This window comes from Salvelinus namaycush, chromosome 2, assembly GCF_016432855.1.
Source record: "Salvelinus namaycush isolate Seneca chromosome 2, SaNama_1.0, whole genome shotgun sequence".
Lineage (NCBI taxonomy): Eukaryota > Metazoa > Chordata > Actinopteri > Salmoniformes > Salmonidae > Salvelinus > Salvelinus namaycush.
In genome coordinates, this window is record NC_052308.1 from 80,683,593 (window position 1) to 80,702,597 (window position 19,005).

Here is a 19,005-nt window from a genome sequence, read left to right on the forward strand (position 1 = left end):
TAGCATTTGTTGCCGCATCAGTGCAACCCTTCATGCTTTAGTTTGGGCTATGCTAGCTCCTCACTGATACCCTATAGCAACACAGCATCATGCTAGCTCCTCACTGATACCCTGTAGCAACACAGCATCATGCTAGCTCCTCACTGATACCCTATAGCAACACAGCATCATGCTAGCTCCTCACTGATACCCTATAGCAACACAGCATCATGCTAGCTCCTCACTGATACCCTATAGCAACACAGCATCATGCTAGCTCCTCACTGATACCCTATAGCAACACAGCATCATGCTAGCTCCTCACTGATACCCTATAGCAACACAGCATCATGCTAGCTCCTCACTGATACCCTGTAGGAACACAGCATCATGCTAGCTCCTCACTGATACCCTATAGCAACACAGCATCATGCTAGCTCCTCCCTGATACCCTGTAGCAACACAGCATCATGCTAGCTCCTCACTGATACCCTATAGCAACACAGCATCATGCTAGCTCCTCACTGATACCCTATAGCAACACAGCATCATGCTAGCTCCTCACTGATACCCTATAGCAACACAGCATCATGCTAGCTCCTCACTGATACCCTATAGCAACACAGCATCATGCTAGCTCCTCACTGATACCCTATAGCAACACAGCATCATGCTAACTCCTCACTGATACCCTATAGCAACACAGCATCATGCTAGCTCCTCACTGATACCCTATAGCAAAACAGCATCATGCTAGCTCCTCACTGATACCCTGTAGCAACACAGCATCATGCTAGCTCCTCACTGATACCCTGTAGCAACACAGCATCATGCTAGCTCCTCACTGATACCCTATAGCAACACAGCATCATGCTAGCTCCTCACTGATACCCTATAGCAACACAGCATCATGCTAGCTCCTCACTGATACCCTATAGCAACACAGCATCATGCTAACTCCTCACTGATACCCTATAGCAACACAGCATCATGCTAGCTCCTCACTGATACCCTGTAGCAACACAGCATCATGCTAGCTCCTCACTGATACCCTGTAGCAACACAGCATCATGCTAGCTCCTCACTGATACCCTGTAGCAACACAGCATCATGCTAGCTCCTCACTGATACCCTATAGCAAAACAGCATCATGCTAGCTCCTCACTGATACCCTGTAGCAACACAGCATCATGCTAGCTCCTCACTGATACCCTGTAGCAACACAGCATCATGCTAGCTCCTCACTGATACCCTATAGCAACACAGCATCATGCTAGCTCCTCACTGATACCCTGTAGCAACACAGCATCATGCTAGCTCCTCACTGATACCCTATAGCAACACAGCATCATGCTAGCTCCTCACTGATACCCTATAACAACACAGCATCATGCTAGCTCCTCACTGATACCCTATAGCAACACAGCATCATGCTAGCTCCTCACTGATACCCTATAACAACACAGCATCATGCTAGCTCCTCACTGATACCCTATAGCAACACAGCATCATGCTAGCTCCTCACTGATACCCTATAGCAACACAGCATCATGCTAGCTCCTCACTGATACCCTATAGCAACACAGCATCATGCTAGCTCCTCACTGATACCCTATAGCAACACAGCATCATGCTAGCTCCTCACTGATACCCTATAGCAACACAGCATCATGCTAACTCCCCCCCTGATACCCTGTAGGAACACAGCATCATGCTAGCTCCTCACTGATACCCTGTAGCAACACAGCATCATGCTAGCTCCTCACTGATACCCTGTAGGAACACAGCATCATGTTAGCTCCTCACTGATACCCTATAGCAACACAGCATCATGCTAGCTCCTCACTGATACCCTATAGCAACACAGCATCATACTAGCTCCTCACTGATACCCTATAGCAACACAGCATCATGCTAGCTCCTCACTGATACCCTATAGCAACACAGCATCATGCTAGCTCCTCACTGATACCCTATAGCAACACAGCATCATGCTAGCTCCTCACTGATACCCTGTAGCAACACAGCATCATGCTAGCTCCTCACTGATACCCTATAGCAACACAGCATCATGCTAGCTCCTCACTGATACCCTATAGCAACACAGCATCATGCTAACTCCCCCCCTGATACCCTGTAGGAACACAGCATCATGCTAGCTCCTCACTGATACCCTGTAGCAACACAGCATCATGCTAGCTCCTCACTGATACCCTATAGCAACACAGCATCATGCTAACTCCCCCCCTGATACCCTATAGCAACACAGCATCATGCTAGCTCCTCACTGATACCCTATAGCAACACAGCATCATGCTAACTCCCCCCCTGATACCCTGTAGGAACACAGCATCATGCTAGCTCCTCACTGATCCCCTATAGCAACACAGCATCATGCTAACTCCCCCCCGATACCCCGTAGGAACACAGCATCATGCTAGCTCCTCACTGATACCCTATAGCAACACAGCATCATGCTAACTCCCCCCCTGATACCCCGTAGGAACAGCATCATGCTAGCTCCTCACTGATACCATATAGCAACACAGCATCATGCTAACGCCCCCTCTGATACCCTGTAGGAATACAGCATCATGCTAACTCCCCCTGATACCTAGTAGGAACACAGCATCATGCTAACTCCCCCTGATACCTAGTAGGAACACAGCATCATGCTAACTCCCCCTGATACCATGTAGGAACACAGCATCATGCTAATGGCCCCCGGTACCCTGTACAAACACACACAGGTGATGAATGCTATAGATGTGGTAAAGAGGTCAATGGAACTTAGACCGTGGGTGATAGAAGGATGCTGGATTGGTGCACATTCAACAAATCTGACAAAGTGGATATTTTCAATTCCATCGTGATGGATGCATTGAAACAGGCCCACGATGTGGTTGCTAAAGTCTGATTTGTTAATATGTGGCTGTATTTGCTGCATAACATTTAAAAAGTTGACCTGTTTCAGGTTTAGAAGAAGAAGTGACTGCTAAACGCGAACTCCCATTCATATGAGCTGGTGGTGCCAGTCCAAGTTGTTTTTAACTGTAATGCAGTTGAGTGATGATGATGACATGAACATGAATTGGAGTTGACATCCATACCAGCATTAAACTCAGATTTTTACCTCAACATAGTGTGAAAGACATATTAACAATAGCTTAAATGTAAGCTAATTTATTTGCTGGGGCGCAATGAGGAGATTCGGGATCTTTCCCCCAAGTCATCTTTCCCCCAAGCGTTTCCATGGCATTTCCATTGTTTTGGTCGAGTTCGATTGACTTCTTTACCTCATGTATCCCAACTACTGAGAGGAACCACAGAAAGGTGTGGACAACTGCAGATAAACAAGAGCATCATCTATGTGACATCACAAAGTACAATAGAATGCAGACAGAACTGTGACTTCACAAAGGACTGTAGAATACAGACAGAACTGTGACTTCACAAAGGACTGTAGAATGCAGACAGAACTGTGACTTCACAAAGGACTGTAGAATGCAGACAGAACTGTGACTTCACAAAGGACTGTAGAATGCAGAGAGCATTCTATTTCCTTAGAAGTCCAACAGCGTGTATCATGAACTAGTCGCTTGAATGACCATCCTAAAGGATGGACTGTAGTGGATGTGGAATGCTTTCTCAGGCTGCTGTTACACGACACAACTTGCACGCAATTTAGTTCCTTGCAACTGAGTTGCTTCTTGACTGATTGGTGAAACACCCCCCCTGCAACTCATCTGCAACCTGGATGTATCCAGTTGAAACTTTGTGCAACTAGTTGCAAGCAACAGCCAATCAAAAGAAACACTTTTGTCACGTGATCCATTAGAAGGTTCAGAATTCCAACGCAGTTGTCATGTCAACACAGCTGTCTGTGCTGTGTAGCACAACCCGCGATCAGAGACTAGCACAACAGAAGATGTATGCAAAGGATTGTACATGGTTTAGCAGTCGAAAAATTATATTTTGAAGTGAACCCAAACATCCCCCTGACCAGTTTCAACTGAAATGGTCCATAATGAACTGTGCTAGCTAGCTTCATTTGTCGTTAGCTTGGTTAGCTTGTTACTAGCTAGCTATGTTGTTGGTGTTTGCAATGTAATTTTAGCTAGCTAGCTAAATTGTAAAGGCTGCATTTCTTATATATCCTTGCTGTTACGGTAACCAAACGGTTGAATAAACAAATCAATTGTGAAACCTTGATGTAATGCAACAGATGACATGGGGTGAGTTTAGAATTCTCATACAAGCAGCTTCAATTTGATTGGCTGTTTAATCGCGTTTGAGTTGCTTCACGTAGTTGCTTGAGATGTCACTTGCAACTACAACTTAAATGGTGTGAAAGTTGCTTGGTGATGCTTTTGCTTCCCCAGCCTTAGATACTGAGTGGTTTCAACCCGTAGGTGTTTAACGTGCTTCAATAAAACAGAAAGGATTTAGAGTAGTGAAATGGAGGACGTCTCTTCCCTCCGAAACGATAAAACGCTTTCCAAGGGTTGATGTGTTCTGAGTGTTTTGACGTCCCAACAGCACCGGTCTGTCTCTCTCTCTCTCTCACACACACACACACACACACACACACACACACACACACACACACACACACACACACACACACACACACACACACACACACACACACACACACACACACACACACACACACACACACACACACACACACACAAATCACAGTTCATTCAACCAGAACTGATGGCTTTGCCATTCTTCACTACAGTGACTCGTACTAGGGTGAGATTAGTATTCTCAAGATATCCAGGGAACTGTGTGTGTGTGTGTGTGTGTGTGTGTGTGTGTGTGTGTGTGTGTGTGTGTGTGTGTGTGTGTGTGTGTGTGTGTGTGTGTGTGTGTGTGTGTGTGTGTGTGTGTGTGTGTGTGAGTGTGTGCGTTTTTCCCTTGAACATTGATTTCAATAGAGGGATAAGTAACAAGGTTAGTGTAAGCAAGAGGGTGCATCGACATTCAGAAACGTGGCGCCAAGAGATAGATAGACCTCAAGACAGATAGATAGACCAATGTCCTCAAGACAGACAAGATGAGAAAAGTGTATGTGTGTTGGTATCACTGTGGGTGTGTGTGTGTGTGAGAGTTTGTGTGTGTGGTTTCAGGGTTTGTGTGAGACTGCTCTTTGAGTCAGCAGTCAGGATGAGCAGTCTGATACTGATGAGCTTCACCTAATGCATCACCACCTCATTAATGACGGCAGCTTCACTTAATGCATCACCACCTCGTTAATAACGGCAGCTTCACTTAATGCATCACCACCTCATTAATGAAGGCAGCTTCACTTAATGCATCACCACCTCATTAATGAAGGCAGCTTCACTTAATGCATCACCACCTCATTAATGAAGGCAGCTTCACTTAATGCATCACAACCTCATTAATGACGGCAGCTTCACTTAATGCATCACCACCTCGTTAATAACGGCAGCTTCACTTAATGCATCACCACCTCATTAATGAAGGCAGCTTCACTTAATGCATCACCACCTCATTAATGACGGCAGCTTCACTTAATGCATCACCACCTCATTAATGAAGGCAGCTTCACTTAATGCATCACCACCTCATTAATGAAGGCAGCTTCACTTAATGCATCACCACCTCATTAATGAAGGCAGCTTCACCTAATGCATCACCACCTCATTAATGAAGGCAGCTTCACCTAATGCATCACCACCTCATTAATGAAGGCAGCTTCACCTAATGCATCACCACCTCATTAATGAGGCAGCTTCACTTAATGCATCACCACCTCATTAATGAAGGCAGCTTCACTTAATGCATCACCACCTCATTAATGACGGCAGCTTCACTTAATGCATCACCACCTCATTAATGAAGGCAGCTTCACTTAATGCATCACCACCTCATTAATGATGGCAGCTTCACTTAATGCATCACCACCTCATTAATGGAGGCAGCTTCACTTAATGCATCACCACCTCATTAATGAAGGCAGCTTCACTTAATGCATCACCACCTCATTAATGACGGCAGCTTCACTTAATGCATCACCACCTCATTAATGGAGGCAGCTTCACTTAATGCATCACCACCTCATTAATGAAGGCAGCTTCACTTAATGCATCACCACCTCATTAATGAAGGCAGCTTCACTTAATGCATCACCACCTCATTAATGACGGCAGCTTCACTTAATGCATCACCACCTCATTAATGAAGGCAGCTTCACCTAATGCATCACCACCTCATTAATGAAGGCAGCTTCACCTAATGCATCACCACCTCATTAATGAAGGCAGCTTCACCTAATGCATCACCACCTCATTAATGAAGGCAGCTTCACCTAATGCATCACCACCTCATTAATGAAGGCAGCTTCACCTAATGCATCACCACCTCATTAATGAAGGCAGCTTCACTTAATGCATCACCACCTCATTAATGAAGGCAGCTTCACTTAATGCATCACCACCTCATTAATGAAGGCAGCTTCACTTAATGCATCACAACCTCATTAATGACGGCAGCTTCACTTAATGCATCACCACCTCGTTAATAACGGCAGCTTCACTTAATGCATCACCACCTCATTAATGAAGGCAGCTTCACTTAATGCATCACCACCTCATTAATGACGGCAGCTTCACTTAATGCATCACCACCTCATTAATGAAGGCAGCTTCACTTAATGCATCACCACCTCATTAATGATGGCAGCTTCACTTAATGCATCACCACCTCATTAATGGAGGCAGCTTCACTTAATGCATCACCACCTCATTAATGAAGGCAGCTTCACTTAATGCATCACCACCTCATTAATGACGGCAGCTTCACTTAATGCATCACCACCTCATTAATGGAGGCAGCTTCACTTAATGCATCACCACCTCATTAATGAAGGCAGCTTCACTTAATGCATCACCACCTCATTAATGAAGGCAGCTTCACTTAATGCATCACCACCTCATTAATGACGGCAGCTTCACTTAATGCATCACCACCTCATTAATGAAGGCAGCTTCACCTAATGCATCACCACCTCATTAATGAAGGCAGCTTCACCTAATGCATCACCACCTCATTAATGACGGCAGCTTCACTTAATGCATCACCACCTCATTAATGACGGCAGCCAGGTCACCCGCGATACAAGTCAGTGTTCGACGTCCATCCATGTCTGAGGACTTGGGGAGATGACGTGGAAACCGTCCACTAGGGGCAACAGTGAGCGCTGTTACCTTTAAGCATATTTACATTTACATGTGAGTCATTTAGCAGATGCTCTTATCCAGAGCCACTTACAGTGCATTCACCCTAAATAGCTAGGTGGGTAAATCACATATTAGAGGCATAGAAAGTACATTTTCCCTCAATACCGTAGCTCTCAGTAGAGTCAGAGCTAGAAGGGGGGAGATGGGCAGGGACTCTGCTGTCCTGGCTTCAGGGGGAAGCTGCTTCCAACATTTGGGTGCCACGACAGAGAAGAGCTTGGACTGAGCTGAGCAGAAGCCAAGAGACCTGAGGTGGCAGATAGGAGTGCTCAGGTTGGGGTGTAGGCTTGGGGAATAGCCTGAAGGTGTGGGGGGGGGGGGGGGGGGGGGGGCAGTTCCTCTTGCTGTTCCGTAGGTAAACAGTGGATGCGAGCTTAGTGGATGCGAGCTTAGACTGGAAGCCAGTGGAGTGTTTACGGAGAAGCAGGGTGACATGAGAGAACTTGGGATGGTTGAAAATCAGGCGGGCTGCAGCATGCTGGGTAAGTGGCAGGGGTTTGATGGCACAAGCTGGGAGCCCAGCCAGCAGAGAGTTGCAGTAGTCCAGACGGGAGAGGACAAGACCCTGGACTAGGACCTGCGCCGCTTCCTGTGTGAGGCAGGGTCGTACTCTACGGATGTTGTAGAGCATGAACCTACAGGAGCGGGTCACTGCTTTGATGTTTGCGGAGAACGACAGTGTGTTGTCCAGGGTCACGCCAAGTTCCTTTGTACTCTGGGCGGCGCGACACTGTGGAGTTGTCAACCGTAACGTAGAGAGGTCTTTACACTCTGGGAGGAGGACCCTGTGGAGTTGTCAACCGTATCGTAGAGAGGTCTTTACACTCTGGGAGGAGGACCCTGTGGAGTTGTCAACCGTAACGTAGAGAGGTCTTTACACTATGGGAGGACGACACTGTGGAGTTGTCAACCGTAACGTAGAGAGGTCTTTACACTCTGGGAGGACGACCCTGTGGAGTTGTCAACCGTAACGTAGAGAGGTCTTTACACTATGGGAGGACGACCCTGTGGAGTTGTCAACCGTGACGGAGAGGTCTTTGAGCGGGGCAGGTTGTCCCCAGGGGTAAGAGCAGCTCCGTCTTGTGGAGGTTGAGCTTGAGGTTGTGGGCTGACATCCAAGTTGAGATATCTGCCAGGCACACAGAGATGTGTGTCGCCACCTGGGTGTCAGAAGGAGGGAAAGCAGGTTTGGGTTTTTCTACAGCATTGTGGACGGGGATGGTGGATGGGCGTAAACAGCTGTTTTCGTTTTTTAAGCCTATCCCAAACCTTAACCATTACCTCAACCATTCAGAGTTAATACCTAACCTTAGTATTTCAGAGTTAGTTCCTAAACTTAACCTTAACCTTAAAAATGTAGAGATAATTTTTCAACTTAAACCTAACCTTAAAAATTCAGAGTTAGTTCCTAAACTTAACCCTAACCTCAAAAGTTCGGAGTTAATGTCTAAACTTAACCTTAAACACTTTTTTTTACACAGATTTGACATTTGGAACCAGTTCTAAATGTTATATTGAGAAACATGGATGAACATGTAATTCTGACGTGAGACTGTGAGCGCTGGGTGCAGCAGAGAGGACACCCACACACACACATTCAGACGTTTGGAACTCTTGGTCCCCCGTTGTGGAGTCAGGTCACATTAGCCAAAGTGGCCGTGATGCACCCAGGGACGGCCAATCAAATCTTGTTATTCTCAGCCAGAAGACCAATCAGATGTCGTTAATAGCAGACAGGCCACTTTTATTTTCGTAAGCAACCTATGGGCGAAATGTCAGACTGTCGTCAGCATTTAGGGGAGATACACTACTACCCAGATGCACTGATGCACACACACACACACACACACACACACACACACACACACACACACACACACACACACACACACACACACACACACACACACACACACACACACACACACACACACACAAACGGAGGTTTCAACTCAGTAGACAGACTCAGAGGAGTAGTACGGTCCATCTGGCCGGGAGGTTAGGGTTAGGGTTGGTCTGTCTGGCCGGGAGGTTAGGGTTAGGGTTTGTCTGTCTGGCCGGGCGGTTATGTTTAGTGTTAGGGTTGGGTCGTCTGGCCAGGAGGTTAGGTTTAGGGTTAGGGTTGGATCGTCTGGCCGGGAGGTTAGGTTTAGGGTTAGGGTTAGATCGTCTGGCCAGGAGGTTAGGTTTAGGGTTAGGGTTGGATCGTCTGGCCGAGAGGTTAGGTTTAGGGTTAGGGTTGGATCGTCTGGCCGGGAGGTTATGTTTAGTGTTAGGGTTGGATCGTCTGGCCAGGAGGTTAGGTTTAGTGTTAGGGTTGGATTTTCTGGCCAGGAGGTTAGGTTTAGTGTTAGGGTTGGATCGTCTGGCCAGGAGGTTAGGCTTAGGGTTGGTCCAATTATCCATCTAGGCAGGTGTTTATTTCCGTCCCACTAGGTGGTAGTTATGTGATCTGACTCTACAGTAGATATGGGCCTCTGCTACAGATGCCTCATGTACTGTATTCTATCTACAGGCCCTACAGTCTGACTAACATGTTATTTATCAGCTGTCTCTGGAGATCAGTGTCTCTTGACCGTTTCCTTCAAGCGTGGAGGCTTTTCACAACACCAACAAGTTAGCTAGCTTGGCCGTGTCCTGAAGGAGAAACACAGTGTGTGTGTTTTTGTGTGTGCGTCTGCGTGTGTGTGTGTGTGTTTGAGTGTGTGTTTGAGTGTGTCCTGATTATGGAACACAGCCAAGAAGTGTCTTCACATACTATATCTGGAGCTTGCCTGGCACCATGGAACCAATCAAATCTGCAAACCCCGCCCATCTGTCACTCCAGGCAGGCTACAGCAAACCCCGCCCAACTGTCACTCCAGGCAGGCTACAGCAAACCCCGCCCATCTGTCACTCCAGGCAGGCGACAGCAAACCCCGCCCATCTGTCACTCCAGGCAGGCTATAGCAAACCCCACCCATCTGGTACTCCAGGTAGGCTACAGCAAAAAGACTTATAGACAGTAACTAGTCTATGGGGGCTTGTAACAGTGATAGACTTTGACTAGAGACTGAGAGCAGCAGTTGTACCAGGGGTTGAGGCCCCTGGAGGACTCATTGAAAATGTGTAGAATAGCATGACATTAGCTCTTTAACTACACATTTTTATCTTTGCCCTGTGGTGGCAGAATTTGCGGTGAGCTTTTGTAACTTCTCAAGGGATATGTTCTGTGTTGGACTGTGATGTTATGCCTTCCATAGACTCCTGGTATGTCTGCACCCAAACACAAGGCCATTGTGTTCTGGAACTGTTGTTTGTTTCAACAACTGCTTTGTAAATCAATATGATTGTATTTTTACCTCCCACTATATAAGGGATATGGAGCCATTTATTCGTTGATTTCTTCCCTGTGAAATCAAAGGAAGATCTCCCCTACAGATTAGTGATAGATCTCCCCTACAGATTAGTGATAGATCTCCCCTACAGATCATTGATAGATCTCCCCTACAGATCATTGATAGATCTCCCCTACAGATTAGTGATAGATCTCCCCTACAGATTAGTGATAGATCTCCCCTACAGATTAGTGATAGATCTCCCCTACAGATTAGTGATAGATCTCCCCTACAGATTAGTGATAGATCTCCCCTACAGATCATTGATAGATCTCCCCTACAGATCATTGATAGATCTCCCCTACAGATTAGTGATAGATCTCCCCTACAGATTAGTGATAGATCTCCAGTATAGAATACCATTGGGCCAGTATAGAATACTGTTGGGTCAGTATAGAATACTGTTGGGTCAGTATAGAATACTGTTGGGTCAGTATAGAATACTGTTGGGTCAGTATAGAATATTGTTGTGTCAGTATAGAATACCGTTGGGCCAGTATAGAATATTGTTGTGTCAGTATAGAATACCGTTGGGCCAGTATAGAATATTGTTGTCAGTATAGAATACCGTTGGGTCCAGTATAGAATACCGTTGGGTCAGTATAGAATACCGTAGGGTCAGTATAGAATACCGTTGGGTCAGTATAGAATACCGTTGGGTCCAGTATAGAATACCGTTGGGTCAGTATAGAATACCCTTGGGTCCCGTATAGAATACAGTTGGGTCAGTATAGAATACCGTTGGGTCCAGTATAGAATACCGTTGGGTCAGTATAGAATACCGTTGGGTCCAGTATAGAATACCGTTGGGTCAGTATAGAATACCGTTGGGTCAGTATAGAATACCGTAGGGTCAGTATAGAATACCGTTGGGCCAGTATAGAATACCGTAGGGTCAGTATAGAATACCGTTGGGTCAGTATAGAATACCGTTGGGTCAGTATAGAATACCGTAGGGTCAGTATAGAATACCGTTGGGTCAGTATAGAATACCATTGGGTCAGTATAGAATACCGTTGGGTCCAGTATAGAATACCGTTGGGCCAGTATAGAATATTGTTGGGCCAGTACAGTATACTGTTGGGCCAGTACAGAGTACTGTTGGGCCAGTATATTATACTGTTGTGTCAGTATAGAATACCGTTGGGTCCAGTATAGAATACCATTGGGTCAGTATAGAATACCGTTGGGTCCAGTATAGAATACCGTTGGGCCAGTATAGTATACTGTTGGGCCAGTACAGTATACTGTTGGGCCAGTACAGTATACTGTTGGTCCAGTATAGAATACTGTTGGGCCAGTATAGTATACTGTTGTGCCAGTATAGTATACTGTTGGGCCAGTATATTATCCTGTTGGGCCAGTACAGTATACTGTTGGGCCAGTATAGTATACTGTTGGGCCAGTATAGTATACTGTTGGGCCAGTACAGTATACTGTTGGTCCAGTATAGAATACTGTTGGGCCAGTATAGTATACTGTTGTGCCAGTATAGTATACTGTTGTGCCAGTATAGTATACTGTTGGGCCAGTATAGTATACTGCTGGGCCAGTACAGAATACCTGTGGGTCAGTACAGAACACTTTTGGGTCAGTATAGAATACTGTTGTGTCAGTATAGAATACTGTTGGGTCAGTACAGAACACTTTTTGGTCAGTATAGAATACTGTTGTGTCAGTATAGAACACTGTTGGGTCAGTACAGAACACTTTTGGGTCAGTATAGAATACTGTTGTGTCAGTATAGAACTCTGTTGCCGTCAGTACAGAACACTGTTGTTTCAGTATAGAATACCTGTGGGTCAGTACAGAACACTTTTGGGTCAGTATAGAATACTGTTGTATCAGTATAGAACTCTGTTGCCGTCAGTACAGAATACTGTTGTTTCAGTATAGAATACTGTTGGGGCAGTATAGAACACTGTTGGGTCAGTATAGAATACTGTTGGGTCAGTATAGAATACTGTTGGGGCAGTATAGAACACTGTTGGGTCAGTATAGAATACTGTTGGGTCAGTATAGAATACTGTTGGGGCAGTATAGAACACTGTTGGGTCAGTACAGAACACTTTTGGGTCAGTACAGAATACTGTTGTGTCAGTATAGAATACTGTTGTGTCAGTATAGAATACTGTTGTGTCAGTACAGAATACTGTTGGGTCAGTATAGAATACTGTTGTGTCAGTACAGAACACTGTTGGGTCAGTACAGAACACTTTTGGGTCAGTATAGAATACTGTTGTATCAGTATAGAACTCTGTTGCCGTCAGTACAGAATACTGTTGTTTCCAATAGGTCCAATGAATGTTGAACATGATTTTTTTCTATTCACCTACTCAACCGTTTAAGTTGCTAGGTAGAGACTGGTTAACTTTACTTCATGCTTCAATTTATAGTACTGCAGATGGAGTTTTCATTGATATCCCCAACGAAGAAGTTCTAAACCAATTTGTGAGTCGGCAAAATGTACCCACTCCCCGAGATGGAGTGGGAAACTGGCTCTGTCTGTTCTGTCCATTCTGTCTCAGGTGCCAGACTCATTATGGACAGAGCACTCCAATGACAGCGGGCTGATAGGCAGTACTAGCCCAGGTATAATAACTGTTGATCCTGGAAAGAAAATCTAGTCTCAAGAGCTACATTACCTTAAAAAGTAATTTCCCTCCTACGTGTATCCCTCCCCTTCTGAATTGGCCAATGTTTTTTATAATTTCGGCGCATTACATAATTAATCTCAAAATAATAGACATTTAATTAATGAGTGTGAAGCAGGAAGTGAATATCCAACGGAAATGGGTAATAAATATATACAGTAACATTATTAGGGTAGACTAAAATACAAACAACGCCTTCCAACAAGGAGAAAGTAAAAGGGGACAATGGCCTCCTGGTGAACAGATGTTATCATGTTTGTTTTGTTTGTTTTTAAACCTTACAATAGGGGTAAAAGCAGAACATAGTTTGAGAGTGATCTGTGTGTAGTAGCAGTAGTGATTGAGAGGGTATTTCCTATTGGAAAGAGTAGAAGGGTCTGAGTTGAAGGAACAGATATGGAGACTAGTGAAAGTAACAAAGCCAGTGATAAAGAAAGTAAAGTGGAAAGATTCATGGTATCAGGTTTCAGGTAAGACCCAAGTGCAGACTGTGTTGAAGTAACAATGTTTGTTGCAACAACAGGGGCAGGCAAAATGACAGGTCAAGGCAGGCAGGGGTCGATAATCCAGAGTGGCAGGACGGCAGGCAGGCTCAGTCAGAGTGGTCAGGTAGGCAGGCTCAGGGGCAGGCAGAGTGGTCAGGTAGGCAGGCTCAGGGGCAGGCAGAGTGGTCAGGTAGGCAGGCTCGGAGTCAGGACAGGCAAAGGTCAAAACCAGGAAGACGAGAACAAGAGAGACTGGGGAGAAACAGGAGTGAGAAAACGCTGGTTGACTTGAACAAACAAGACGAACTGGCACAGGCAGACAGAAAACACAGGTATAAATACCCGGGGGATAAGTGGGGGAGATGGGCGACACCTGGAGGGGGGTGGAGACAAGCACAAGGACAGGTGAAACAGATCAGGGACAGGTGAAACAGATCAGGGACAGGTGAAACAGATCAGGGACAGGTGAAACAGATCAGGGACAGGTGAAACAGATCAGGGACAGGTGAAACAGATCAGGGCGTGACACATGGTCTATCAGTTGATGTGAAACTGAATTAGTGTTGACAGTATGCGAATGGTAATATGTTATTACTGGCTTCCAGATAGCACTCTAATAATCCCATCTCTTAGTCATTTGAAGAAGCTAAGGTTTCAATACAAGGTCACAAGAAGAACAGAGGGATTGAGCCTTGGGACTGATATTAAATTAGAGGCTGCCATCTGGTTTTTGAGTTAAAGATAAGCTTCCTGTGGACCCATAGACAAGCCTCAAGTGAAAGTGAGTGGGACCCTTTGAACTCAGCCTGTAAGGAACACAGTGAGAAAATGAATAATTGAATAAGATACGTTTTTGACGATTTCCAATTATTATTTCTCAATTCGATAGTGTGAATAAAAATATGTTTCCATTATGCGGGAACACTGTCCCTAATTAAAGTAGATCAAAATCAATGTTTTTACTACCAGGGCTGTGAATTTTTTTTATAAAGCTCTGATAAGTCGGCATCAACTTTTTGAAGGCCCTTGCAGATTTGCTAAACAACAGCTTTCATATTTTGACCAGTTGATGTCCCAGAGACAGGAAGTACAGAACACAAGACACACATCAATGCAACAGGTCTAGATGATAAGATTACAGGAGAGGAGCTCTGGGAATGTTTACTTTAGAAGGTGTCTATAATGCTTAATGGGACCCTGTATCACCTGATGGGTCACCAGTAGGATTATGTTTACGCATGGTTTTATCAAGGCTTCCTGCCCAAAATGCAGTAAGCTCCATTGAAAAAGGAGAACAATAGTATCGAATATTGCGTTCTTAGGACTGATTAAGATTCTGAATAATTTTTAAGTCTGATTAAGATGTAGCATAGTGAAAACTAAGTAAACGTTTACTTTCTCTTCCAAGACTGATGGAATGTCCACTACCAATTTTTCTGATGAGTTGAACAATGATTTTGTATCTCTCCCTTTGAAATGCTTCCTGAGCCATGTGCCATGGGAGAGCAGTTAGTGGGACGTTGTAGTACTATAGAGTAGACATTGTCATGGAAATTCACCAGCAGTTAGTGGGACGTTGTAATACTAAAGAGTAGACATTGTCATGGAAATTCACCAGCAGTTAGTGGGACGTTGTGGTACTATAGAGTAGACATTGTCATGGAAATTCACCAGCAGTTAGTGGGACATTGTAGTACTATAGAGTAGACATTGTCACGGAAATTCACCAGCAGTTAGTGGGACGTTGTGATACTATAGAGTAGACATTGTCACGGAAATTCACCAGCAGTTAGTGGGACGTTGTGGTACTATAGAGTAGACATTGTCATGGAAATTCACCAGCAGTTAGTGGGACGTTGTAATACTATAGAGTAGACATTGTCATGGAAATTCACCAGCAGGGGCTCAAAGTCAAACTTAAATGAATCATTCTTTATTATCAGCAAGCTGGAGAGGTTCCAACAAACTTAATGCGCCATAGTACACGTCGGTCAGGAGCTCTGCCGTGGCAGTCCCGTTAGTTCTCTTATAGACTGCTTACACAGACAAGTTATATTTGCATGATTTACATGATTCATTATTCATCATTAATTCATCATTAAAGTTTGGTTCCTGCATGTGACCTGTACCAATACCTCACGAGGCTTTTTCTCTACAAGCTGAGACCTTGAAACTGAGTTTTTCCCTTTTTGTTCCCAGTACAAAGTTCTGGGCGTACTGCCAATTGGTCTGAGTAGGAGGTCACAGTTACCTGCACGGACCAAGAAAGAGTGAGAGGAGATGCTGTGTACAATTCAAGGTTAATCTCTTCAGACAAATACAATTTTCCCTCACAAAAGGTACCTGGATCCGGCTGTTATTAAGGGAGCTCCCAAATTTCGGCATGGCCATTTGTTTGTTTTTGCCCTACGTTCTACCACACACACACACACCTGCACACACATACACACCTCACCCGTCTATACTTAGAAATATTTGTTAGTGTTGTTAATACCGTGTCTGACTTATTGTGTGGGGTCTTTCTATTTGGGTTTTAGTAGGTTCTTTACGGTTAGAAAGCCTGCACCTTAACTTCACTAGGGTATGTGGGACGTTAGCGTCCACAGGGGGAAGCCCAGAAGTAGATGACCCTGCTGACTTGAACCTGGACCCTGGTGACCCCGCGGACCTGAAGAGAAGAAATAGAGGACATGAACATTATGCATTTTCCCCGGGTCAAACACTTTCTTACAATTAGCTAGTAATGTCTCTGTATTACACAATGTATCAGATTGTAGTGTTTGTGGATTGTTACCAGACAGTGCTGAGACTGACATCAGAGTGTTGGTTTTATAGATTGTTACCAGACAGTGCTGAGACTAACATCAGAGTGTTGGGTTTATAGATTGTTACCAGACAGTGCTCAGACTATGACATCAGAGTGTTGGGTTTATAGTGTTACCAGACAGTGCTGAGACTATGACATCAGAGTGTTGGGTTTATAGAGTGTTACCAGGGGGTGCTGAGACTATGACATCAGGGTGTTGGGTTTATAGTGTTACCAGACAGTGCTGAGACTAACATCAGAGTGTTGGGTTTATAGATTGTTACCAGACAGTGCTCAGACTATGACATCAGAGTGTTGGGTTTATAGTGTTACCAGACAGTGCTGAGACTATGACATCAGAGTGTTGGGTTTATAGTGTTACCAGACAGTGCTGAGACTGACATCAGAGTGATAGGTTTATAGAGTGTTACCAGGGGGTGCTGAGACTATGACATCAGAGTGTTGGGTTTATAGTGTTACCAGGGGGTGCTGAGACTATGACATCAGAGTGTTGGGTTTATAGTGTTACCAGACAGTGCTGAGACTATGACATCAGAGTATTGGGTTTATAGAGTGTTACCAGACAGTGCTGAGACTATGACATCAGAGTGTTGGGTTTATAGAGTGTTACCAGACGGTGCTGAGACTATGACATCAGAGTGTTGGGTTTATAGTGTTACCAGACAGTGCTGAGACTATGACATCAGAGTGTTGGGTTTATAGAGTGTTACCAGACAGTGCTGAGACTATGACATCAGAGTGTTGGGTTTATAGAGTGTTACCAGACGGTGCTGAGACTATGACATCAGAGTGTTGGGTTTATAGAGTGTTACCAGACAGTGTTGAGACTATGACATCAGAGTGTTGGGTTTATAGAGTGTTACCAGACAGTGCTGAGTCTATGACATCAGAGTGTTGGGTTTATAGTGTTACCAGACAGTGCTGAGACTATGACATCAGAGTGTTGGGTTTATAGAGTGTTACCAGACGGTGCTGAGACTATGACATCAGAGTGTTGGGTTTATAGTTTTACCAGACAGTGCTGAGACTATGACATCAGAGTGTTGGGTTTATAGAGTGTTATCAGACAGTGCTGAGACTATGACATCAGAGTGTTGGGTTTATAGAGTGTTACCAGACAGTGCTGAGACTGACATCAGAGTGATAGGTTTATAGTGTTACCAGGGGGTGCTGAGACTATGACATCAGAGTGTTGGGTTTATAGTGTGTTACCAGACAGTGCTGAGACTATGACATCAGAGTGTTGGGTTTATAGAGTGTTACCAGACAGTGCTGAGACTATGACATCAGAGTGTTGGGTTTATAGAGTGTTACCAGACGGTGCTGAGACTATGACATCAGAGTGTTGGGTTTATAGAGTGTTACCAGGGGGTGCTGAGACTATGACATCAGAGTGTTGGGTTTATAGTGTTACCAGACAGTGCTGAGACTGACATCAGAGTGTTGGGTTTATAGTGTTACCAGGCAGTGCTGAGACTGACATCAGAGTGTTGGGTTTATAGAGTGTTACCGGAAAGTGCTGAGACTATGACATCAGAGTGTTGGGTTTATAGAGTGTTACCAGACAGTGCTGAGACTGACATCAGAGTGATAGGTTTATAGTGTTACCAGGGGGTGCTGAGACTATGACATCAGAGTGTTGGGTTTATAGTGTGTTACCAGACAGTGCTGAGACTATGACATCAGAGTGTTGGGTTTATAGAGTGTTACCAGACAGTGCTGAGACTATGACATCAGAGTGTTGGGTTTATAGAGTGTTACCAGACAGTGCTGAGACTGACATCAGAGTGTTGGGTTTATAGAGTGTTACCAGACAGTGCTGAGACTGACATCAGAGTGTTGGGTTTATAGTGTGTTACCAGACAGTGCTGAGACTATGACATCAGAGTGTTGGGTTTATAGAGTGTTACCAGACGGTGCTGAGACTATGACATCAGAGTGTTGGGTTATAGAGTGTTACCAGACAGTGTTGAGACTATGACATCAGAGTGTTGGGTTTATAGAGTGTTACCAGACAGTGCTGAGTCCTATGCATCAGAGTGTTGGGTTATATGTTACCAGACAGTGCTGAGACTATGACATCCGAGTGTTTGTGTTTTTTATAGCGTGTTACCAGACGGTGCTAGACTATACATCAGAGTGTTGGGTGTTATAGTGTTTTTTACCATACAGGGGCTGAAGCTTATGACAATCAAAAAGAGTGTTGGGTTTTATAGAGTGTTATCAGACATTGCTGAGACTATGACATCAGAGTGTTGGGTTTATAGTTTTACCAGACAGTGCTGAGACTATGACATCAGAGTGTTGGGTTTATAGAGTGTTATCAGACAGTGCTGAGACTATGACATCAGAGTGTTGGGTTTATAGAGTGTTACCAGACAGTGCTGAGACTGACATCAGAGTGATAGG

At 44.7% G+C, this 19,005-nt stretch overlaps 1 protein-coding gene across 1 annotated transcript in view; it reads right to left on the reverse strand.

The window, feature by feature from the left end:
• Window positions 1-16,345: 16,345 nt before the first annotated feature.
• The window catches only part of LOC120023811 (QRFP-like peptide receptor), a 31,549-nt gene continuing 28,889 nt past the window's right edge, over window positions 16,346-19,005 (reverse strand). Inside the window, exon 4 of the mRNA XM_038967932.1 lies at window positions 16,346-16,437. Coding sequence (XP_038823860.1) covers window positions 16,346-16,437 — 92 coding nt within the window. The remainder of the gene's footprint in view (window positions 16,438-19,005) is intronic.